The 18,621-nt window shown below is 48.7% G+C and overlaps 1 protein-coding gene across 4 annotated transcripts in view; it reads right to left on the bottom strand.

Annotated features, from left to right (window-relative positions):
* Window positions 1–18,621, bottom strand: part of LOC138758390 (KN motif and ankyrin repeat domain-containing protein 2-like) — a 130,685-nt gene that overhangs the window by 42,252 nt on the left and 69,812 nt on the right. For 2 of the 4 annotated variants that reach the window (XM_069927232.1, XM_069927233.1), the window contains 2 exons: window positions 7,684–7,775; window positions 2,795–4,465 (listed from right to left, as the gene is read on the bottom strand). In XM_069927232.1, coding sequence (XP_069783333.1) covers window positions 2,795–4,465; window positions 7,684–7,720 — 1,708 coding nt within the window. In that variant the 5' untranslated portion in view covers window positions 7,721–7,775. Of the gene's footprint in view, window positions 1–2,794; window positions 4,466–5,945; window positions 6,201–7,683; window positions 7,776–17,642; window positions 17,850–18,621 lie in introns of those variants that run through there. The other 2 variants (XM_069927234.1, XM_069927231.1) reach the window with 2 other exon arrangements.

Genomic DNA, 18,621 nt, shown 5'->3' with positions numbered 1-18,621 from the left:
GCAACATTTCGGGCTTGAGCCCTTCATCAACGTATGAGCAAAATGTCGGCAGGTGCCTGAAGGAATGTCAGCAGGTCAAACAGTGCACTTTATATAGCGAAGAGAAAGATACATCACCAACATCAAGACTCAAGCTCAAATAATTGGTTCTCTTATCTTCATCTTGGCTACATAAAGGACACTGATTGACCTGTTGATTTCTCTAGCATCGTGTTTTTACTTCAATCACGGGGTCTGCAGACTTTCATATTTTACTCTTTGCATTTCCTACCTGTGACCGTTTACATCTGCAAATGGAAAACAAACAAAAGGTTGTGTTAAGGTTTTGTAATTTTTTGGTAGTTATGGTATTAACTATCCATTCAGGGATAGAGTAATTATAGTGAAGAAAATTCCAGATTTTTTGGCCAAAAAATAGTGGGTCGACTTATACACGCCTATACACGGTAGCCTTTGTTTTATCACCCCAGGGGTTGTTTGATTGGACAATTAGAGGGATCTTTGCTCCGTATATACTCTGTCACGGCCCTGGGTTTGCACCGAGGCAACTTCCTTCTGTATCTAATGCACATTGGCCTGGGATCTCGTCAGATTTACAGCCTAGTTTTGATCTTTGACCACCTGAGTGCTGCCAGCCTGTGGTCGGTGGAAATTTGGAAATTACTGAGGTGTTCCATGCCATACATGGTGTACCTCAGTAGGGAGGGGGTGGAGGCAAGAAACTTTCACCCATGAGTCTGGATTGGATTTGTGATCTCTGGCAATCTGAGGACCATCAGCTCCGTCCCCTTCATGTTCCCATTTAATGGGAGGGTCAGAATTGATTCCAGATGAGTTCACGCTCAGTCTAAACTTGTAATTCCACAAATAAAACCACTTCCTATTCAGTTTCATCTCAGAGAATTCCTGCCCTGATAAAATCTGGTCAGTTAGGTCCTTGGGACAGCTGCATTGCTCAACGTCCAGCTGTTCAATCAATCCTGCATTCTTCTCACAGGCAAAGCGACATTGGATTCTGACGTCTGGGGTTTAAATGTTTTGGGGGAATGCAGGGCAGGAGGAAGGACCCGAGAGAGGAATGTGAGGAGTTGGGGGGGGGGGACGTGGGGCAGGATGCACTGAGGACAGTGCAGCAGGCACTGCCTCCTGTCGGAAGGACCTCTGGACCTCAGGTTCCCAGCTCCATTTGCGCACTTGGCCCTCGCATTCTCCTCAGCCTGTGGTGGGGGTGTGGAACGAGCTGCCAGCTGAAGTGGTGAATGCAGGCTCAATTTTAACATTGAAGAAGAATTTGGACAGGTACGTGGATGGGAGGGGTATAACGTTGGACAGGTAGGTACGTGGCCCACATAGTTGTGCCAACCTATATATACCTAAAAAAAATGAAACCCACCTACCTCATAACCCCCTATTTTCCTTTCATCCATGTGCCTGTCTAAGTTAATGCCCCTATTGTTTCAGTCTCCATCATCACTGCCAAGGCATTCCAGGCACTCACTTCACTGAGCAGAAAATCTTACCCCTGAAGTCTCCCCTAAACTCCCCTCCCTTCACTTTGTACAGATGTCCTCTGGAGTTTGGTACTCCCACCCTGGGAAACAGGTCCACCCTATCTATGCCTCTCATAATCCTGTAGACCTCTATTAAGTCACCTCTCATCGTTCTTCACTCGAAAGAGAGGGGTGTCTAAATCTAGGAGGCATCACTCTTGAGTGAGAGGGAGGATGCTTACAGAAGCTAAGTAGCCTCAGGCCTGGTCAGTACTTGGAGGGGACACCAGGTGCTGTAGGTTTCTGTGAGGGGCGCTGGACAAAGTGACGACTCTCTGTCGGCCTTACGGTAGAAAATGTTAAAGAATTTCATGTAGGTTACATTCAAAATGTAGTATTATGTGACAATAATGGAACCTGTACCTTTAACTTTGTTTAAAGTGGATCTGAAGGGTAAACTTTTCACCAAGAGAGTGTACGGAATGATCTGCCAGAGGACATGGCGGAGGTATAAACAATAATAACATATATGAGCCATTTGGACAGGTACCTTAATGAACAGAGCATAGAGGGAAATGGAATTAATGTAAGAAAGTGGGATTAGTAGAGATCAGCATTGTGTTCTATGGAGGGCTATGGACTGGGTGCAGGTCAGTGGGTCTGGGCAAAAAAGGTTCAGCACAGAATAGAAGGGTCAAAGGGACCTGTTTCTGTGCCGTAATGTTCTATGGGTCTCTGATGGAGTGCTTCAGAGGGCATGGAAAATCAAAAGTGGCATATCTCCACCTTGGGATCTGGGAGGTGTTGCCAAGGTGGATGGGAACAGAAAAACACTCTGCTGCAGGTCAAAGACAGTAGTGGGGGAAGGATCAACACTTTGGGACCGAAATCTTCACTGATGTTCCTGGATCAGGTAACGTCAGGTTATTTAATTTTAATTTAGACAAACAACACGGTAACAGGCTATTTCAGCCCACGAGCCCATACACCCAATTGCACCCAATTGGCCTACAACTCCCTGAACATTTTGAAGGGTGAGAGGAAACTGGAGCCCCCAGGAAAAACCCATGCAGACACGGGAAGAACGTACAAACTCCTGATAGACAGCGCCGGATTCGACCCGGGTCGTTAGTGCTGTAACGCCGTTGTGCTAACCGTGCAGCCTATGTAGAGAGAGGAGGAGTGTGAGATTGCTTGTATTGTGTGGGCATGGACTGATGGGCTGAGCGTCCTCCCCCAGGCTGTGACGTTGCTGTGATTCTGTGGGTGGGGTGTGCTTGGAGCTGCCTCCCTCTCACCAGTACCTTGTGTGAGCTGCCCCACAGCTTCCCGTAACTCTGCCCCGCTGGGTCCCGCCTTCATCCGCCTTGTGCTCTTCGCCGTGGTCATCACCGAGGTCACCTCCTCACACGTGGATGCCAGCGTGGTCACGATGGTGCAAGTCACCAGCTTGGCTGGCACCTCCTTAAAAGGGGTGTCACGGGTGGTGGGGCCCACCCTCTCCTCACCCACCACCCCTTCCCCTCCGTTCCGCTCGCTGCTACCCTCTTTATTTGCGGAGGGTGCCGTGGCTAGGCTGGGGTGGCAAATACTGCTGTGGGCCACGGCTGGGGAGGTGTCCACTTTTGAGCAGGGGATATCCCTCTTCCGGCTTGGATCCCTGCACGCCCACTCGCCGGGAAGACGACCGAACCGCACATCCGCAGATCGCTGTGGCCCCAGCTCTGGGGAGTGATGCGGAAGATCATCTCCCCCCTTGCCAACTGTCCCATCGGGGGGTGGAGGAGCCGGCGGCCCCACCCCAGTAACGTCCGCCTGCTGTCCCTTGTCGGCTGTGGGCCTCATCTTCCTCTGCTGGGTGACCTCCAGCTCTCGCGTGGCTTCCCACAGCTGCCTCTCCAGCATGGAGATCTTCTTGGTGAGGAGCTCGGCCACATGGCGATGGTGTTCCACATCCTGCTGGAGGGAGGATGGGGTGATGCCCAGGTCCTTTTCGTTCACCCAGATACCCACGCTCCTGATGCCAGCTGCACCACTCTTTGAGCCCTCCTCACTTCCGGTACTCCCCAGCCTGGAGTCTCTCCTGCCAGCGATATCTCGTGTCAGTTTCTTCAGTGTCGGACTCAAGGGCGACTCTGCTCTGCTTTGCTGAGAACCTTCATCGGGCATGTCGATAAACAGCTCTCCCTTGGGCTTGAGCGACCTCTGGGTGCCGAAGCCCTGGCTGTATCCCAGGAACTTCTGGCTCTTCAGCTGAACGCTGAGCTGCCGCTTCTCCTCCTGGAGCACGGAGATCTTCACTTGGAGCACTGGGACGATCTTCACCTGGTCCTCCAGCTCCCGCAGCCTACGGAGTGCCGCGGCCATCTGCTCCCGGATATTGTGCAGGTGGGCGGGGTTGGCGGCGGAAGGCGTGGCCACACCAGAACTCAGCGGGGTGAACTGGCCGGACGGGGCGCTCTGCGAGCCATTGTAGGACGGGAGCCTGTGCAGTGCCGTGCCAGCCAGTGAGCTGGTGGAACCTGCTGCGCTGCTGTGCAGGCTGCCCAGGCTGGTGTACCGCGGCCTCCTGCCCTCCCCGCTGCCCATTGGTTCCTCCTCCAGCCTCCTCCTGGTCTCCAGCAGAGTTTTCTCCACCCGCGCATTGTAGCCTCCCGCCAGCAGCGGGGGAGGCCTGTTGTAGCTGCATGTGGGCGTGTAGGAGCTGCGACCGCAGTAGGAGAAGGATGAATGCCTGCTGTCACCACTGGCATTGGAGCAGAGGGATTCGGTGGATGTCCACCAGGAGCCGGTGTAGCTGCAGCCCCTTGGCCTGCGGTGGATGTGCACCTTCTTAATCGTGTTCCCCTTCTCGATGTCATCCACGTACTTCACAAAGTCCAGGTCCAGGTGGAAGCCATAGGGAGTTTCCACAGAGTACGGCACATTCTGGTCTTTACCCTTCACCTCTGAACCAGCCGTGAGATCAACGTTACCTGGAAGGTCAAACGAGAGATCAATGGGTTATAATGGATGACAGGCAGAGGGGCCTTTCCGAATGTGCTACTGGGTGCTGTGCCACAGGAAAAATGTGGTTGGGCTGGAGAGGGTGCAGAGGACATTCTCTATGATGTTGGAAATCACAGGGGAGACAGCCAACACTGGAATAAACAATCTGCTGGAGGAAGGCAGCAGGTCATTCGTGGGAGGAAAAAGAATGTTTCAATTGGAGCCCTTCATCAAACCACAAAATTTAATTTTAAATTTAGACACACATCACGGTAACAGGGCCTTCCAGACCACAAGCCCATGCCGCCCATATGTATCAATTAACCTACACTTCCCGTACATTGTTAATTGTTCCACCATAGATCATTACTGCACAGAAATAGGCCCTACTGTCCTTCTAGTCTGCCTAGTCCTGCTGACCTGCACCATCCATATCAGTCCTTACCCCTCTCATCTAGGTACCTGTGCAAATTTTTTAGAATGTTAAAATTGGTCTTGCATTCACCACTTCAGCTGGCAACTCGTTCCACACCCCCCATCATCATCAACAAGGATGTAGGTGAGTAATCAGGGGAGACCGGAGACTAAAAGGTTGAGGGGTGACATTTTGGGAAATAGTAGGAGTTTTTCCCTTTTTAGGGGTGGATTAGTTTCAGGTGAGAGGTTGGAGGTTTAAGCGGAGATATCGGTGGGGGGGGGGGGTGGTGTCTGTTCATAGAGAGAGTCTGCGGTACACTGTCTAATGTGGAGTCGGAGGCAGATAGGGAGGGTTTAGAATTTTATTAGGTTTTTTTTGGACGACACACATCATAGGCCGAAGGGCCTGTTCTGTGCCGTAATGTTCTACACTCATCTAAACAAGTCCTTGAATTGCCGAGGTATTGAAGGTGGATAAAAGGCATTGGTGTGGATGGCTGCATGGGGTGGCAGAGAAACAGTGGGCTGAAGGGCCGCCTTTGTGCTGTACAGCTCCATGACTGCAGTGCACCTTCATTTGTAAACCACATGTGAGAGCAGAACTCATGTTTGGAGGCAAATTAAACCAAGCAGGGTTTTAAATTAGAATATTAACTTGGCATCAGGGGTACTGACTGTCCTGTTCTATAGTTAGCTCTGGGAACACTTCACAACAATGTGTTCTAATATATATATTCAGAGAGAATTCCCACGCATTAGTGAAATGGTGGGAGGGGGAACAATCCTTTTCATCTACAGTATACCCTGTGCCAGGGAGCAACCATTTCATGCACACAGGAAGGGAACAGTCCTTAACATAGAACACTACAGCACAATACAGACCCTTCGGCCCTCGTTGTGCTGAACTATATATTCAAACTAAAAAAACCCTTCCTACCTCATAACACTCTATTTAAGTGATTCATAAATGCCCCTAATGTTCCAGCCTCCACCACCACCCCAGGCAAGGCATTCCAGGCCTCCGCAACTCTCTAAATAAAAAGAACTTACCCCTGATGTATTCCCTAAACTTTCCTCCTTTCATTTTGTTCAGACGTCCTCTGGGGTTTGCTTCCCCCGCCCTGGGAAACAGGCGCTGGCTGTCCACCTTATCTATGCCTCTCAGAATCTTGTCGACCTCTATAAAGTCTCCTCTCATCCTTCTTTGCTCCAAAGTGAAAAGTCTCAGCTCTGCTAACCTTCTCTCATAAGACTTGTTTTCCAATCTTGGTAAATCTCCTCCGCGCCCCCCTCTCTCTCCACAGTTTCCACATCCTTCCTGTAATGAGGGTGACCAGTCTTTCAGTGGTCACATGGTGTTGCTGGGATATTGAGTTTTGTAACATTTTTGTTAGACTTCATCTAATGTATGATGGATTGAGCTATGCTCTCAACTCTCTGAAGTCCATAAATTGACCTGAATGGACCCAGCAAAGCCAAAAATTTGATTACTTTCATATTATTTTTCAGGATCTGGGTGTGTACCTGGGTGGTGGGACATTCACTGTCCGTCCCCAATTGCTCTTGAGTAGGTGGAGATCAGTGACCTGATTTGCTGCACTTTTGCCAATGAGGCGCGTGGACAAGGTGGGTGGGTGCAGGCTTCTGCCAATGAGGCGCATGGACAGGGTAGGTGGGCGCAGGCTTCTGCCAATGAGGTGCGTGGACAGGTTGGGTGGGCGCAGACTCCTTCCAGCGGTATGGGAGCCTAAAAATCGAGGGAAGCTGAGGGAATAGTTTTCCTTCTTGCCTTCGATGAGAGGGAAATAATTTTAGTTGAGGCGAAAGCGAAATGTTTCAAGTAGACTTGTGGGGAATTTGAGGAGATCTGAGATGTCACCAACGACTCTTGCAAATTTCTGCAGGGGAGAGTGTGGAGAGTGTCCTGTCTGGTTGCATCACTGCCTGGTGCCAATGCACAGAACAGGAACAGGTTACAGAGCATTGTTAACTTGGCCAGCATCATCACGGGCTTCAGTCTCCTCTCCATCAAGGACCCCCACCACCCAGGCCACGCTCCTCTTCACTCTACTACCATCGGGAAGGAGGTACAGGAGCCTGAAGACGAGCACTCAGTGGCACAAGGCCAGCTTCTTCCCCTCCGCCATCAGGTTCCTGAACGGACAATGAACCACAGATTAAACCTCATTTTCTCTTCTCTTATTTTTAAAATGTAATTTATAGCAATATTTGCACCTGTGATCTGCCCAAAGCAACGAGTTTCATGACATGTTCATGACTGTAAGTTCTGATTGAGACATTCTGATTCTGAGATTTGAGAGGTAAGTTCTGAACAGGTACATGAATAGGAAACTAATGGGCTAAAGGCAGGGAAATGGGATGAAGATAGTTAGCATCTTACTAGAATTGGGAAGTTGGGCTGAAGGACCTTTTTCCATGTGAGATAACTCTGTACAATAACATGGCAAATTATGGGCAGCACAGTTAGCTCAACGCTGTTACAGCGCCAATGACCAGGGTTTGTACATCCTCCCCACGTCTGTGTGGGTTTTCCCTGGGTCTCCTGTTTTCGCCCACCCTTCAAACCATATCGGGGATTGTAGGTCAATTGCAGCACTGTCTCGTGGGTCAGAAGGTCCTGTTACCGCGATGTACGTCTAAAATAAAATTGTGCCAGGCTGGTAAAGTGTGGTACTGGGTTTAAGCTCTCTTTGTTCAGGGAACATTGTAGGGGAGGGGAGGGAGTCACCTGTAACTCCAGCAGTGAGTTTAATTGATTTAGACGTACCAGGGTAGTTAGTTTTCATCTGAAGCACTTCTGCCATCTTGGCCTCTGATCTTCTGTCAGTCACTCCGAGATCGGCTGATCACAAAGCGATTCTGTGGGCGAGAAGAGCAAGTCAGAGTGGTGCAGAGACTGGACAGGATAGGACCATTGGGCTGTTTTGTTCCATAGTTTAGTTGCAGCTCAGTTCTCTGCAGGTACTGGAGTCAAATTTTAAATGTAAATTTAGACACAGCATGGTAACAGGCCATTTCACTCCACGAGCCCATGCCACCCATTTACACCTTACAACTCCCTGGACATTTTGAACAGTGGGAGGAAACAGGAGTTCCCTGGGGAAAACCCACGCAGGCACAGGGAGAACGTACAAATTCCTTACAGTGTGCAGGATTCGAACCCTGGTCCCGATCGTCAGCAATGTAACAGCATTGGGCTAACTACCACGCTAACCCTGCCGCCTTCTTCTTCTCAGAGTTTATTTCTCAGTGCACGACCCACCGCCACATCATTTAAGGTACTGCTTCCACTGGAGAACTAAAGGTGTGCTGCATGGTTGGGGGGTGCCTACTTTCACCTGGGCCATTTGCCCTGCCTTGTCTCGCAGGTACACATTAAAGACCATAGCCACAGTCATCCCTGATACCTTGACAAATATTTAACCCTCAATCAATGTCACCAAGGCAGATGGTCTGGTGATCACCACACTTTCACTTGTGGGCTCTCCCCTTGTACAAAATGGTGTTAACATTCCTATCAAGGACCTGCGCCTCACTGTCTTCCCTAAAATCTCACCTCTAGCCTTCTTCAGCACCACCCAGATCACAGAATCTGTGGTGTCAACAAACTGCCTCATCTTCTCCCTATTAAGTTAACTCAATTCCACCGATTATTAACCCGTTTGACTCCGGCCATTTTTAACCTTTCATAATACTGGGTCCGTGGGTAAACTACAGGGTGAACAGCTTGTGGCTGGGTATAAAACCAATCCCGGAGAACGGGAACATGGAGTCCAAAGGGTTAAGCCTCAGGAACTCGCTTCCCCTTTACCTTTTCTGTTAACATCCCTCATGATTTTAAACGACTAAATATCTCAACTGTCTTCTCTGCCCCAGGAACAACAGCCTTTTGGTACTGCAACCTGGGTTCAATCTTGACCTTGAGTGATGTCCGTGTGGAGTTTTCCCATTCTCCTTAAGGTTTACTGGGCGGCACCAGTTTCCTCCCACATCCCAAGGACCTGAGGTGTGGGGGGGGGGGGTGGTGTGGGGAGGTGGATGGGTTAGGTGACCATTGCAAACTGCCCCTCAAGTAAGTGAGCAGAAGGATATGGGGCCAATTGATGGGAATGTGGGGAGAACTGTAGGATTGGTATTGATCAATGGTTCTTCATTCCCCCCACCCCCCCCAACTCACATATTACCCAAGGTAATCCCTTGCTAACCACAGAGCACCTACGGCATCCTATGCTACTGATGTTTCGGGCCTGAGCCCTTCTTCAGGGCATGAGTATGAGTAAAAGCTAGGGAGGTAAGAAGAAGGGGCAGGGAGTGGGGTGCAGACCAACAGGCCAAAGGTGTCCAACAGGCTATGGACAGAACAAGACAGGATAGGTGATCAGGGGAGAAGGGTGCAGAGATGGAGAAAAGGAGACTTCCAGCTCTGAATGAGGCAACACATCATAGAGAGTCAAGTTCGGCCTGAAACATTTCTGGTCAATGTTACATATATAACCATCTAACCATTAACGGAGCGGAAACAGGCCATGTTGGCCTTTCGAGTCCACACCGGTTCACTGATTTTGTGCGCCCTCTTCAGGCATTGGTCCCGGTAGATCTTCACTCAATAACGATCAATGCTAATTACTCAAACTTTTGCCGTAGGTGCTCTGTAAGGGATTACTTAGGGTGGTGTGTGAGTGGGAAGAAGAAAGGTTGAGAACCACTGACTTTTGGACAGGATTATGGGAGTATGTGATTTAAGCAAAGAAACATTTCTTCAGGAGACCCAGTTTAGCCTCAGGTGCAAGGAGCTTCCTCAAAAGCTAAGGATAAATTAATTGATCTCTAAGCTTCATCTACATCATGTCACTCAAGTCTCCAGACAGGGACAGAATGGGTTATACACAGAATAAGGATCTGTCTGGGTTAAATGTCCTTTGGAGCTCGACGGCATATCATGGCTGTTACAGCGCCAAAGTTTGGTTGTGTTGGTCCAAGGTGGGTAAAATTTGCAATGTTCTACAGGTGGAGAGCATTCTGTCTGGTAACATCACTGTCTGGGCGGACATGCCGATGCACAGGGTAGAAAAAGGCTGCAGAGGGTTGTGAACTTGGCCAGCCACATCACGTAACCAGTCTTCACTCCATCAAGAACATCTGCAAGGAAGCAGCCTCTATCCTCAAGGACCCCTACCACCCAGGCCATGCCCTCTTCACCCTGCTGCCATTGGGGAAAAGGTCCAGGAGCCTGAAGATGAGCACTCAGCGGCACAAGGACAGCTTCTTCCCCTCCGCCATCAGATTCCTGAATGGACAATGAACCCCAGACACGGCCTCACTTTCTCTTCCTTTTGTATTAATTTATTTATTTTATAAAATAATTTCTAGCAATGTTTGCTCTGTGACGCTGCTGCAAAACAACACATTTTGTGACTTATTCGTGACAATAAATTCTGATTCTGAAATAGTCTTGTCTCTTTCCAGTTCTGGTTATCCCCAGCAGAGGACAGCATTTATTCAGCCCTGCGAATTTCATATGGGATTGGATTTCCGAAACATTTAGGATGTTGATGGAATTCTTCTCTGCCAGTTAATTGTTTCAGTCGGGGCGGGATACCTCAGGAGAATGGGGTTCTGCATGAGGAATGGCCTGCACTAATATTCATTGACCATTTTGAATTAGCCCTGAATTCAGTCAGTTTGGAGTGTGATCAGGAGTTGAGCATTTTGGTGGTTCTGGAGGGACAAAGAAGGAGTGAACGATGAGGTTTTTACCATCTAGCAGATTCACACTGTTACTGACAGAAAGCATTTCATTCCAATAGGAGCTGGAATCCACGCCAACAGCACACTTAAAGACTCATCCTATCCCAGTCACAGTCTCTTTGCCCTCCTCCCATTGGGAAGGAGGTGTGTGATTCAGAGCCAGTGTCTTCCTGCCATTATCAGACTTCTGAACAAACCTCGCTCTGTTTTAACTGACCTCCCTTGGTAACTGTGTTTAAAACTGCTGTACTATGTATGAGATGACTAGCTGAACTGTCTACAAAACAAACTTTTTCACTGCACAGATTTCAGATTTATTGTCAGAGAATATACATGACATCACACAAAATGATGAGATTTATTTTCCTACGGGCATGGCAGAATTACCACTTATTGGTAGTACAAAAAAATGTACACATGTAAATAAATAATGAATGTAAACAAATTGTGCAATACAGAGAGAATAAAAAAATCAAAGTGTACAAGTAAGAGTCCTTAAATAGTTTCCCTGATTGAGTTTGTCGTTGAGGGGTCTGATGCTGGAGGGGGAGTAGCTGTTCCTGAACCTGCTGGTGCGAGTCTTGTGGCCCCTACACCTCTTTCCTGATGACAGCAGCGAGAACAGAGCGTGTGCTGGGTGGTGGGGATCCCTGACGATCGCTGCTGCTCTCTGACGGCAGTGTTCCCGATGGTGGGGAGGGTTTTGCCTGTGATGCCCTGGGCTGTGTCCACTACCATTTGCAGGGCTTTACGCTCGGGGGATATTGGTGTCCCCAGACCAGAGAGTGATGCAGCCGGTCAGCACACTGTACATCTATAGAAATTTGCCAGAGTTTCTGATGTTATGCTAAACCCCTACAAATTACTGAGAAAGTATCTAGGTGACAATAGACTTGAACCCGAGAAGAAAGTTATTCACCGGGGGTGGAGGGGAAGAGGAGAGAATATGGAACTCCCCTTTTGGGAATGTTTAATGTATTTAATGATGGGTGCTTTTAAATTGAAGGGAATAGATTTAGTTTAGGACAGAGGAGGTTTGAATGGAGCATAAATACTAGCATGGACTGATCGGGCCAAATGGCCTTTTCTGTGCCGTTTATCTGAAGTGACCTGTTTTTGGTTTGATCCATCTGCCAACTGCTATGTTGTGATCCAGTCTTTCATCCCCAGAATTATCCTCCAGCCCATTGAATTCTGCAATTCAATGCAAGTAAACGTGCCTATCTTCCCACCTGAAGAACACACAGGCTGCTGGTGCCTCGAGGCGAGGTACCCAGGCAGGCTAAGGGCTGCTGGTGACTGTAGACAAGGGACATATCATGTTGCAGACCACTGGAGACTGACTAGAGATTGGCTGGAGGGGTACCAGGTATTGGGACCGGGATGTGAGAGGGTGCCGAAGGTGCTGAAGGGTTCCCGATCGTCTCAGAGGTTCGGATCAGGATCTTGGGTTGATGGCTTGGACTGGACAATGTGTGGCTGTGGAGGCTGTGGAAGTGATGGAGGCGAATCTACGGGCACTCAGTGAGGGGGAGGGTGGGGGGAGGAAATCTCTTTTGCTTCTCTTTCTCTGACTATAAGAGGTGCCAGGTAATTTATGCTGATGGCAAATCTGTATACCTTACAGCAGACTAAAGCTAATTTTGTGTAAGATTACATTGTTTTATCGCATGACAGTAAAAGAATCTTAAATCTCTGCAAGAAACAATCCTATTCTTCTGGGGACAGTCGACATTTTAATTTGAGACCCTTCATCTGAATCAATACTATGGATTTTCCAACGATTTGAGAGAAATCGCTCTTTAATTGGTTGAACAAGAAAGTCTGCAGAAGCTTGCCCGTGATTGAAAGTTAATACACAAAGGTGCTGGAGAAATTCAGCAGGTCATGCAGCGTTCTTTACCGCAAAGATACATAACCAACGTTTCAGGCCTGAGACCTTCGTCAAGGTACAAACATAAAGCAGGAAGGGTGGGAGGAGGGGCAGGGAGGAGCTCAGGCAGGTGGTCGTAGGCAGATGATGGTGGGAGGGCAGAAGAGAAAAAAGCTGAGGTGATAAAAAGGGAGGGGGTAGTGGTAAATGGAGAAGGAAGGGGGTGGAGAGCTGAAGGAAAGGAGACAGAGGGCTGAGAGAGAGAGAGATGGAAACCGGAGGTTGATGTTAATGCTGTCTAATTGGGAGTGCCCAAATGGAATATTAGGTGTTAATTAGCTCAGATTGTAGATTTGTAGGGTGAGTTTGCAAGACACCCAACATTTCGCACACAGTCTAAGAAAGAGACATTTTTGTCTTGTTTAACCCTTTCTGACAGAAACCTCCCCGAGTTGCTCTAATCCCTGAGCAACGTCACTTCTTCCATTAAACACCTGACCGAGTGAGTTTGATAACCTGCTGCTGTAATGTTCACAATCAGATTTATTGCCAGAGAACATACATGCAACCCTGAGGTTGCTTCTTCCTATGGGTAGTGCAAAAAATAAACTGTACTCAGTGCAAAACATGCAAACAAACAGAGAACTGTAAATAGACTGACTGTGCAATACAGAGAGAACAAAAAGAGGACTAGAGGATAGTATTTGGGTGCTCCTTCCTCCCATCCATTCCCCAGTTTTCCTGCTGGTTGCTGGTCTGGACGTGAGCAGCAACTCGTGCCACCAAAGATCTGCGCCAGTTTTGTGTGCCTGACATTCTTTGGTGGAAGTTTTTTAATTTCAGTTTTTACAGAAGAGAAAGGATTCAGAAACACTGGAAAAGGACAACAAAAAGATTCAGAATCAGAATTTATTGTCTTGAACATTTGCGCATTAGAGATGCAAAAATTGCATGGTTAACAACATAAATAAATGAGTGTAAAAGAAGAGAAGGTGAGGCAGTGTCTGTGGTTCATTGTCCGTTCAGAAATCTGACGGCGGAGGGGAAGGAACTGTTTCTGTGCCACTGGGTGCTCGTCTTCAGGCTCCTGTATCTGATGACATCTGGAAGAAAAGGGCATGGCCTGGGTGATGGGGATCCTTGATGACAGAGGCTGCTTTCTGGAGACATAGCCTCTTGTAGATTTTTAAATTTTCTTTACATTTAGACAAATGGCATGGTATGCGAGCCCGCGCCGCCCAATTACACAGACATACGAGCCCGCGCCACCCAATTACACAGACATAAGAGCCCGTGTTGCACAATTACACAGACTTACGAGCCCACACTACCCAATTACACAGATATACGAGCCCACATCGCCCAATTACACAGACATACGAGCCCGCGTCGCACAATTACACAGACATTCGAGCCCACATCGCACAATTACACAGACATATGAGCCCACACTACCTAATTACACAGACATATGAGCCCACACTACCTAATTACACAGACATACAAGCCCACACTGTCCAATTACACAGACATACGAGCCCGCGCTAACCAATTACATAGACATACGAGCCCACGTCGCCCAATTACACAGACATGCAAGTCCGATCTGCCCAATTACACAGACATACGAGCCCGTGCCACCCAATTACACAGAGATATGAGCCCACAATGCCCAATTACACAGACATACAAGCTCGTGCCACCCAATTACACATGTTATATGTGCCTACATCGCCCAATTACACAGACATATGAGCCTGCGTCGCCCAATTACACAGACATGCAAGTCCGAGCTGCCCAATTACACAGACATATGAGCCCATGCTACCCAATTACACAGACATACGAGCCCGTGCCACCCAATTACACAGAGATATGAGCCCACAATGCCCAATTACACAGACATACAAGCTCGTGCCACCCAATTACACATGTTATATGTGCCTACATCGCCCAATTACACAGACATATGAGCCTGCGTCGCCCAATTACACAGACATACGAGCCCAAGCTGCCCAATTACTAGACATATGAGCCCACGCTGCCCAATTACACAAACGTACGAGCCCACACCACCCAATTACACAGACATACGAGCCCATGCCACTCAGTTACACAGACATACGAGCCCACACTGCCTAATTACACAGACATACGAGCCCGCGCTACCCAATTACATAGACATATGAGCCTGGATCGCCCAATTACACAGACATACGAGCCCGTGCCACCCAATTACACCCAATTGACCTACAACCTCTGGTACGAGCACCCAGTGGAAACCCACATAGAAATGGTGAGAACGTACAAACTCCTTACAGACAGCGCGGGATTTGAACCCTGGTCCCTATCATAGTACTGTAACAGCATTGTGATAACCACTACACCAACCATGCCACCTGTTCTTAATGATGTCCTTAATGGAGGGAAGACTGCTGCCCGTGATGTCGCTGGCCAATTTCACAACGCTGTAGCCTTTGGCTTGTACAAGGCTTAACCCAGAGCAATAAAAACTCTGACATGCTGGAGGAGCTCAGCCGGTCTATTCAGTATCTAAAGGAGACAAAGATATATTGCTGACGATTCAGGCCTGAGCCTTTCTTCAAGGAAAAATAAGCAGGATGTATCAGAATTTACAGTTGATCTCAGTCTGGCAGTGCATGAGACCACGGACAGATATGTTGGCAAGGGAATGAGATGGGAATTGAAATGGGTGGCCACTGGGAGATCCTCGCTATTGTGGCGGATTGAGCCGAGGTGCTCAACAAAGTGATCACCCAGTCACCCAGTCTGTGCCCAGTCTCAGACCTTGTTTTGCTTTATCAAAGAGGATCATGGGTCAGAGTGTCACCGTACAGTTCTGTGAGAATGGTGTGACCGATTTCAAATAAACTTTCACACCATCAGTTCAAGGCAAATGCCAGAGGAAATGGCGCCACAGGGGAGTCCCTTCAGATCAGAGGAGAAAGGGTTTATTATTAACTGAGTAAGGGAACATGCAAAATGTTTCTTGGCCTGGGGAATACACTTTGCACAAATTGTCTGCTCATGGAGATGTTGGGTGGCTCCCGCCCATGGAATTCCCAGACTGTGGAAGGGGACATTACAGAAGTAGCATAGCTGTCATCAGCGATGACACACAGCAGACTGCAGACGCTGGATTCTGGAGCAACAAACCAGCTGCAGGAGGATCTCGGCCTGTCAGGCAGTGTCAGGGAGAGAAAGAATGCTTTGGTTTTCAGGTTCCAATCTACTATCATTCAATTATACGAGAACAACCGCGTTCTCTGGTCCTCGGTGCAAACCACGCAGACACACAACCAGACATAACACACATACAGACAAACAATGCAGGACAAGTATTTTACCAATACAAATAAATGTAGTTTTGTACAAATGAGACCCTCGGATAGCTAGTCTGAGTGGTTCCTTTGGTCGTTCAGCTCGAGGGAAGAAGCTGTTCCTTAGCCTGGTGGTGCTGGCTCTGATCCTCCTGTACCTCTTCCCCGACGGAATCAGCTGAATGATGCTGTGTGAAAGGTGGAAGGGGTCCTCTATGATTTTGCATGGTCTCTTCAGACATTGATCCCGGCAGACCATGTTGATGGGGGGGGGGGTGGGGGAGGGAGACCCTAGTGACCCTCTCTACCACTCTTATGATCTTATGGATAGACCTCTGATCCATTTCTCTGCAGCTACCATACCCACACTGTGATGCAGCCGGCCAGGATGCTCTCCATGGAGCTCCTGTAGAAGGGTGGCATGATGGTGCCGGTAGCCTTGCCGCTTCAGTCTTTTCAGGAAGTGCAGTTGCTGTCGTGCCTTCCTGACAAGTAAGGAGATGTTGAATGTCCACATTAGGTCACTGGTTAAGTGAACTCCAAGGAACTTGGTTCTCTCCACTCTCTCCACCACAGAGTTGTTGAGACATGTAGTGGAGGGTGGTCGTTCCTGGTGCTCCTGAATCCACCACCATCTCCTTCGTCTTGTCCACATTGAGACCCAGATTTGAAGCCTTCATCAAGACTGATTATCCTGATGGCCTGAGGTAGGATTCAGACCTGAATCACTGACCATTCTTTATCTGCCGCTCGAGCTGCCGAGTTCCTCCAGCAGATTGTTTATTGGCTGTAGTAAATGCATGGTAACTGCCTGGTGCTATGGGTGGGGATGCTGAGAAAATGAATTTACCACGAGGTTGTTCATGTTTCCACACCATATTCACACAGACATTGTGGTGTCAGGAACCCAACCACGACAATCCTGGGCTTGTGAGATTTAACCACCCCAGAAGCTGCTAGGATGTACCCATAACTTGCAGGACATTGGATCAATTTATATGGAAAAGACTGATGTCCTGGCAACTGAACAATGATCACGGCACCACTGAATGTGGAACAATGCCAGAACTTAATGGGTCAGTGTAGTGCTTAGGGCCAGATGACATGGAGTGCCTAAGACAGATAGGCACCTTCGTGATGAGCGAGGTCCTGTGGAGGTGAATGTACAGGCCTGAGCAGGTCACTGTCTGAGTTTTACTGACTGCTCATTCATTTTGCCAAGGGTCATAACCATTGGTGTTGTGGGGGTCACTGAGCTGGCCAGAGGCCATTGCTTGTTTCTAGATCAGGTGCAACTGGAACTATGAAAGATATTTTGGATTTTCATTTAGCCTTCAGCCAGATTAGATCAACGAGAAACCACGGAGCTGAGTATCACTACATGCAGATGGTGCTCGTTCGATCGACAGAGCCCACACTGGCTCACATTGGTGCATGCACAGACACACAGACACACACTGAAATGATACACTTCCACACACACCACACAGGCATGTGCGCATGTGCACTCGTGCCCATACGTATACATACACACACACACCCACACACCCCCACACCTACACCCACATGCACCCCCACCTACACCACCACCCCACACCAACCCCCACACACACCCCTACACACACACCACCCCCCCCCACACACACACACACACACACACACACACACACACACACACACACACACACACACACACACACACACACACACACACACACACACACCATGCGGCTAGAGCAGAAGACATAACAAAACCACTGTCACCTCCATGCCCTGCGATCGTTGGAGGATAGTTTCAGCTGCTCCTCTATCCTGGCTGAGAGACAGAGACTGATCTGCTGCCCTCTCCCACACTGTGCCACCCTCTATTGCAGACACTGAATGCCTTACTGCAAATGGGTCTGACATTCCGCGTCATGTGACAATGTTTACAGTTTTGGATTTAAAGTAGACTGAAGCTTCTGCTTTTCTCCCTCCAAAGACCACACACTGCTGCCTTTGTTTGATCCCGGTCTCAGTCACCCTTTGTCCTCTTTTCCATAATCCTCAGCTGATTTGTTTTTTCTCTTTCTCCCATGTTCTTTATTTTTAAACATACAGCACAGAAACAGGCCCTTCAAGCCCGTTCCGCCCAATTACACCACCCCCCCACCCCGGTCCATTTTGAATGGTGGGAGGAAACCGGAGCCCTTGGAGGAAATCCACGCAGACACAGGGAGAGAGTACAAACTCCTTACACAGAGCACAGGATTCAAACCTGGGTCGTTGGCGCTGTAACCCCTAATGTAAAATGGGGTTAACCAGGCAATTAGTGCCCCAGTTACATGGCAGTTAGAAACGGTCTGACCCTATCAGAATCCAACCTCAGAGGTAGCTGTGGAGCCCAGTTGAACTTACTCAGATGATTGGAAAATGAAAATGACCGACCCACTTATTCCGGTGACGTCAGCACTTGTGTGCGTGCGTCACCGGGCAGCCAGCATCCGAACATCTGGCAGTACTTCCGGTGAGTACGCGACACGTCATTGCAGGGGGCAAGATCCCCCCTAAAATGCTGGGTTGATGATTTAATGGGTCGATTCCCCCCCCACAGTGTTTCCAGCACCTTTACCCCAGTTATCGCAACTGGGTCCCAGGAGGGCTGCAGTTTAAAAGATGCTGGGGTTGCGCTGACCTCTACACAAATTATACCACCCTGCTCTCCTTCTGATTTCACTGGGGGATGGTTCCTTTCTCCCCAAAC

This window comes from Narcine bancroftii, chromosome 3, assembly GCF_036971445.1.
Source record: "Narcine bancroftii isolate sNarBan1 chromosome 3, sNarBan1.hap1, whole genome shotgun sequence".
Lineage (NCBI taxonomy): Eukaryota > Metazoa > Chordata > Chondrichthyes > Torpediniformes > Narcinidae > Narcine > Narcine bancroftii.
This window is presented reverse-complemented; position numbering and strand designations above follow the sequence as displayed.